A 7,215-nucleotide genomic window follows, 5' to 3' on the forward strand; every position below is an offset into this window, starting at 1 on the left:
AGGCTAGATCCTTAATCTTCAACATTTTCTTTTATTAGTAGAGTAGGAGTAGGAATATTGATATATAGCAACTTTATTGTGTTGGCTCAAGTGTAGGGTCCCACCTAAGAGTTAAAAAGGGTTAATAGTGGGTTACTTAATGACCAAGTTAGGGTTATTAGGTTTCTTGTTAGCTAAGTTAGAGTTAACACTATAAAAAGGACCAAGTTAGGGAATGTTAAGATGAGATGCAATCAAGTTTGGGTTCATCAATAGTCAAACCGAGTTTGGGTTTGAGAGATTGTAATTAGTTTTTTTAGTTATATTTTTCTGATTAATATAAACGAGAGTTAGTCGTTTAGTTCGTGTTTCATTATTGATTCGGGACTTGATATTGTGTAGCTTTAGTTGGTGTCGTCGAGTTTAATTTAGGATTTTTACGTATATAGTTTTCGTCAAATTTATCGTTGTGTTCGTTTAACGTTCATAAACCATTCGTTTATACTATTAACGAATGGGCATACACGAAAACGAACATTGTATTATACAAACGAAAGAACACGAAAAAAGAACATTGTTCATGTACTTATTCGTCACATGTCATTTGTTTAGTTAAACGAATATACACGGCCATTCCCCATTGTTGTTCATTTGGTTTGTTTACAAGCCTAATAACGACCCCCGATTCGAAAGTTCTGGTTCCGTCATTGTGGATATACTCACACAATGATTCTACTCCACCGGCCTATTAAGGACAGCCACTTTTTAAGAATTTAATCAAGGTTATTCAAACATAAATATGTGTTAAAGTTCATATATTGTTATATCAAGATCCAACCTACATATGAGATCAGTGGTCGCTTCTTGCAAATAAATTCTAAAACATAAATTAAACTCAAGTAACTGTTTATTATAGATTCCATTTAGGTACACAAAACCTAAATAATCACCTAATAATTTTAAAACCAACATAGTGGTCGCTCCTTGCTATTACCTAACGACTCGACTTCTAGTGTTATACATATGTAAAATTCTCAATCACCCCCCTTAAAATTGGTGTTAAGCTTCTCAAATGCTTCAAATGAAATAAGTTTATTGATCCGCCCATGACTAACATTGAAATGTCAACAGTCAACGAACTAACGAAGTTATTAACACTGCCTGTTAACACAAATGGAAATATTATTAAACCTTATGGAATTCCATAGTTAAGTTCACTATGAAATCCACAACTTCCGTAGATTAATCATCCATATATTCCTGGTAGGTGTTAGTACCTCATCTCTATACAAAGAGACTATAAGGTTATGTGCCATGGTTAGTAAAAGGTGGTAGTGAAAGATACTTCCCATAGGCATTTGCTCACACTCATTGGACATATGTTATGGTCATGTGAAATGTGGTATGATTAGTAATAAAAAAAAAGATGAGGTAGAACTAAATAACTGGTTCGTATATTAATTAATCGTCAAAAGAAAAATAGAAATCCGAGCCCCACACCCATTGTTAGCACCACATCAATGACTACCATGTCACATGGGTAAGTGTTCACGTCTTTTTTGTCCTACGTGGCAGGGCTAACAACCCCTCTTTCCGCCTCCATAAGACTACGTGTTGTGGGTTTTAGCAACCCTTCACATCATCACTATTTCCATGCCAAACCCTTACAATCCTTGGAGAGGAGGACATCAAGGGCTCATTAGACCCTTTGAGCGTCAGTGCATTGGCGACATGAAGGTGCATTGGAAGGTGGGGCCACATGTTTTCCAATCAATCACATTCATCTATCTATTTTTTAATTAAAAAACATTAAATAATAGTTGTATTGTTAAGTGTTTTTGTGGATTAAACATAGAACGAAATATTTGGATTTAGATTGGTCTAATTGGAACAGATTGACTTTGTATTATGGTGTATCCCCCCCCCCCCCAACCACTGTGCCCTGGTAGCTTCTCGTTTTGGTTTTGATGTTTATGAAATTTGCCATTAAAAAAAAGTTACCATTGCGCGTTTTGATGGTTAAGTTAGTAAATGCCTTTCACTCTCTCAGGCCTCCGCTTACTTTGCAGTGCCGACGTGACAACAGTAACAACCCCTCCATAACTCTTGGTCTAACAAATAGCCATATAATAAATGTAAAAAAAAAAACTATAGATAAGAGTTAGAACATATATAGGGTCATTTTGAAATAAAAAACTGTGCAAATAGACTGGAAAATATATATGCAGTTTGAGTAAACTATACAAACGATCGACATACGTAACTTATAAAACCTAGACATGAAAAGCAAAATTTGACATTAGCCGAAGAATCCATATAAACAATTTCTACAATGAGGGTCACGTCAAAAGAAATTGTTAGCAATTTTACAAATGCATGTCAAGATGTCAATGGGGGGACGTCTTACCATGATTAGCCTTGTAAACATCTTACAACTACGTTAACTAGATAACATAACTTCGTTTATAAATGATTATTAAAATAAGTTAAAAATAAAAATATCTATCAGATAAATCATTTCATAATCAATATTTTCTACTTAACGTCTGTGTTGGGTGTCGTTTGATGATGAAAACATCGAAACGTATGATTGTTTATCTAGAAGGATTTTCTTAAAATGGTCTCTACTTAATATATTTATTTAACTATTATTATTATTATTATTATTATTATTATTATTATTATTATTATTATTCAATCCAGCTTCAGTTGCGAATTAATCCGGTGAAACACTTGTGCGTGATTCAATGTTTTTACGTCTATTTTATGCGTAGTTAACGGTCCCACAAGCCGTAACCCGCTAGAGTATTAGTAAAAGTATAAAATAACCCCCAATATTAGCTCATAGCCGCTTGAATAAAGTTTTTCCGTTTCGACTAATTATTTTTTTCAACGGTAATTTTATACCCTGCAGCCTAACTTTTGCGAGTTAACACGTCGCAACATGCGTTCTTGGTATAACTTTCTTACGTTTGTTTTTTTCTTTAGTTTAACAATCTCGTTGCAAAGCTTAGGTCTTAAATTCGCGTTATTATTATTAAAATAATTTCCTTCCCTACCAAACACAAATCCTTTCTAAATTAATTTTACCTATGCTACCAAATTAACATATTTCTAAACTAAACACGTACGTTAACAAAACAACATTCTTTTTTTCTATGATTGTTATTTTTTTCTAATTAACATTTATTTTTTGTCATAAACTTTTAAAAACCACCTATATCAGCACAATTGTGATTTATATATCCCATTGATTAATAAAATCATTTTTCAGCCAAATTAATATTGGTATTCTATTATAACCTTCTAATGCAAAAAATTACGATTTAATCCATTTGTAAGACTAAAACCATATACATTTAATTTGTTAGTTTTTTTAGAATAACAAACTCATATATATATTTTTAAAATCATATACATTTAATTTGTTAAACATGTTTACATTTTCATTACTTCATTGTTTAAATCATAAACTTACGCATCTACTCATCTAACTTTACTCCTAAATTTATACAACTTGTGATTTTTCAAGTCTCACCGTTAGTAAGGTATTTCCACGGTAACGTGATTTTCCAGTAACCGATTCTCATGATTAAAACAAAATAGAGAACAATCAACGCCTCTAATCATGATTTGCATACCAATTCTAAGGCAAGAAAAAAATATGGATCGACCTCTTTAATCAAGCCATGGTGGCTGTAAATAGTAGACATTATTCAGTTCAGTTCTCATCTCAAAGTCATGCATGACATCATTATCAGTTTATCACCATCAAAGTTATATAAACACATACACTATTTATTAAATTCCAAACTTCTCAAACCAAACACAAGCAAGACTTCTTCAACCATGCCCAAACCTTAGCTAATTCTACACAAAACCTTTCATGAAACATGAATCCATCCGCAAATGGAAGCATGCGAAAGAAAACTTTTCTACTCAAGACATGGGTTCGATCCTTTCTCGGCTTGGGAAACAAAAAGGTGGCCCCAGAAGGGTGTTTTCCTGTGTACGTTGGACCAGAGAAACAACGATTCGCAGTCAAGACGATGTATGCAAATCATCCATTGTTTCAGATTCTATTAGAAGATGCTGAAATTAAATACGGGTATAATACACCCGGTCCAATACTGCTTCCATGTGAAGTGGATCTTTTTTACAAGGTAGTGGGAGAGATAGAAGCTAAAGAAGTGGAGCCCCATGGGTGCGGGTTTAGATACGGGTTGTTTAGGATGTTTAATCCTAGCCGTGTGCGGTTGGTGAACGCCGGAGATGATCATAAGATGGGCAAAGGATTTGGGGGTTATGGTGTTCTTACCCCATCACGGTTAGTTAAGATGAATTGAGTGTGTAGAATATGCATGAAATCTAAATCATATAAGTTGTTGAATAACTACGGACTTATGTATAATTTTGTAATATTAGATTCCAGCTTGATATGTATATATATTTACAAGTAGGAATACTAATAATTTGAGGGTTTTATCTATTAATTCGAGCACAACATAAGAAAGAAGTAGAATATTCACTAATAGATTAATGACAACTAAACACTGCTACTAAGGTTTATAAAGATTCAAAAGGGTTACATTATAAGCAATCACTAGACAAGTTATGAGATTTTTGTAATAAAAAAAAAGAAAAAAAAAGAAGAGATTTGAAAATTTTGGATGCTAAAGAGTATTTGGTCTAATGGTATCAAGATGTTAGTTAGGCTCCACCTCATACTAAACACCCTGGCCACTTTGCTGATTAACTAGAATACCCTACGTCTGTTTGCCACTACATCCTTGTAGGGGTATTATTTGGGTTGCATCTTCGGGTTTCTCGGGTCAGGTTCTTTAGGTTTGAGAAATTTTGAGTACTCATACCCGACCCTAATCTCCCATGGGTCACTCGGGTTCGGGTTATTCGGGTTCAGGTTTTACGAGTACGGGTTAATCGAGTTTTAAGTATTTGACATAAAAAAACTAAAAAAAGTATGTGTCAAAGTTCTAGCAAATATGATCTTCATACTTTAACTTACATAATTCAAAATACATAATCATTTAACAAGTCACGTTAACACTGATCAAATATTGACTGTTTTTTCTTGTTATAGATACGTATGTTGGTAGGATAAAATACATTTCCTTTTTTATATATAAGGTAATAGGTAATTTGGATATATATATATTTTCTAAATCATGCTCTATAACAAAAATGAAAATTTTCTTCATGAACAATGTGATATGTAAAAATTAAAAGGATTATTATTATTATTATTGTTATTATTATTATCATTTTACATTTTCTCACGTATCACTACGACACTACCCATGATTTAGATAGGCATCGATATTTATTAAATAAGCTAAGATAAGAGATATAATAATTCAATGACTTAGTCAAACGGGTTGTTGGGTTTATCCGAAACCCATTAAAATGTATCCAATACTTGACTCGTATTAGTTTGGGTTAGGGTTTGTTAGATTCGGGTTCAGATTTCATGATTACATGTACTTTCGAATTCGGGATAATAGTTATCCGGGTGGGTTTCGGGCTACGGAGAAAAATGACAACCCTACATCCATGTACATTATCTCTTTTTCAAACACGACAACATTCCTGCTAACTATAATCTTTAGAGTAACATTTATCAGGTCTCCAAACCTATATGTCATGCACTATATATATAGGCATAAGCCAATGAACCAAACATAATTGTTATAATGAAACTTTATACCAGACCATTTTCCAATGGAATCATTGTTACATTAATTGCTAATGGTTGTGATCTAATTACCAAATAGGTTGTTGTGATCACTGCTTCTGCCTAGAATATTTTAAACCATACAAAATACTTTTTAAGTAAAGTCCTGTTCATTGTCTCTACCAAGCCATTTTCTTGTGGTGTTCATGAGAGAGACAAATGCCTTGCAATCTCTTAATCTTTTCGAGACTTATTGAGCCAACCACTACAAAAATTCCAACCCCCTATATATGCTATTAGTCCTAAGCTTCTTTTCCACTCTTTAAACTTCCAAAAAGTGTCATCTTTGTGCTTCAACACATAAAACCATATTGTACTTTGGTATTCATTAACCATGCTCAAATCATATTTAGCACCATTTAACTAAGGACTCATCCAAAGGGACATGGTGTAGTGTAAGGTGCCTCCACTCGATCCTAGAGGTGGATGGTTTAAATCCTTCAAGGTGCAGGTATATATGGTTTACAAAAGTATTTAACAGTAGTTTAGTTTGTTGTAAACAAAAATACAAATGACCCTGCCTTAGCACGGCCCCACAAATCCACATGCATGTTGTCAAGAATGACCTCGGTGCTATGTATTCCTTTAGTGAATCTAACTCATTTAGCCTTGCCCGTTACACAATGCTCATAGAATCAACATCATTTGTCTTTAAGCCATTTACCAACTGTTGTTTTCCCAACTCCAGTAGCCCTTGTTAACGTGGCGAATCCTTCTATCCTATAGTGTGATATGATTCGCTTCTTTTCCTCAACTAAAGTACTTGGACCATGATCAACATGACAATCCAACACATAAACATTGTCAGTACTCCTTCTAGTTCCTAACATGACCATCACATATCCTTTAATAACCATGGCCTCACCATTTTTTCAACTCCCGTTAAACCCTACACTTTCAAAGGTACCAAAAGATCAGATTCTTAGTCAACTTTTATATAAACCTCACAATATTCAAGTCAACTTTTGTTCCATTATCTAACATCAATGTAACAATACCATGCCCTTGAATTTTACAGGTGTGTCATCATTCATTACCTAACTTGATTCTACTTAGATTTTCCTTCTTTAAATCTTTGAAAAAACTCCATTCAAGTCCCGGATCGATAATCAAACACAATATAAACAAATAACTCTTGTTTATTAATCAGAATATATCACTCAAAAAACTTATTACAACTCTCAAACCCTAACTTGGTTTGACTTTTGATAAACCCTAACTCGGTTACATCTAGATAAACCCTAACTCGGTTACATCTCGAGTGTGTCTCTAGATGAACCCTAACTCGGTTACACCTCACACCTATTAAGTTGGAAATTACGTCCAACATCCTTATTAGGAGTCATGTGATAATTAAGAACAACTATTGTCCATTATCCATTGATCAAATAGATCTTGTTTGTAACAAGTACCACATGTGCACAATCGTAGACATCAATTGAGCTTTCAGGTGGAGAATTGCATTTATTATTGTATGAAATGGA

The 7,215-nt window shown here is 33.6% G+C and overlaps 1 protein-coding gene across 1 annotated transcript; it reads left to right on the forward strand.

The window, feature by feature from the left end:
• The first annotated feature begins 3,872 nt into the window (after nucleotides 1-3,872).
• LOC143588596 (auxin-responsive protein SAUR15-like) lies at nucleotides 3,873-4,325 on the forward strand. The gene has a single exon (XM_077069556.1). The coding sequence runs from the start codon at nucleotides 3,873-3,875 to the stop codon at nucleotides 4,323-4,325; it is 453 nt and encodes a 150-aa protein (XP_076925671.1).
• The last annotated feature ends 2,890 nt before the right edge of the window (nucleotides 4,326-7,215 follow it).

This window comes from Bidens hawaiensis, unplaced genomic scaffold, assembly GCF_021521415.1.
Source record: "Bidens hawaiensis isolate Kalapana, Puna unplaced genomic scaffold, B.hawaiensis_p1.1 tig00036501_1, whole genome shotgun sequence".
Classification (NCBI taxonomy): domain Eukaryota; kingdom Viridiplantae; phylum Streptophyta; class Magnoliopsida; order Asterales; family Asteraceae; genus Bidens; species Bidens hawaiensis.

What these genes read in the sequence shown, in the direction of transcription:
- LOC143588596 (XM_077069556.1), top strand. Translation starts at nt 3,873, where the DNA reads ATGAATCCATCCGCAAATGGAAGCATGCGAAAGAAAACTTTTCTACTC.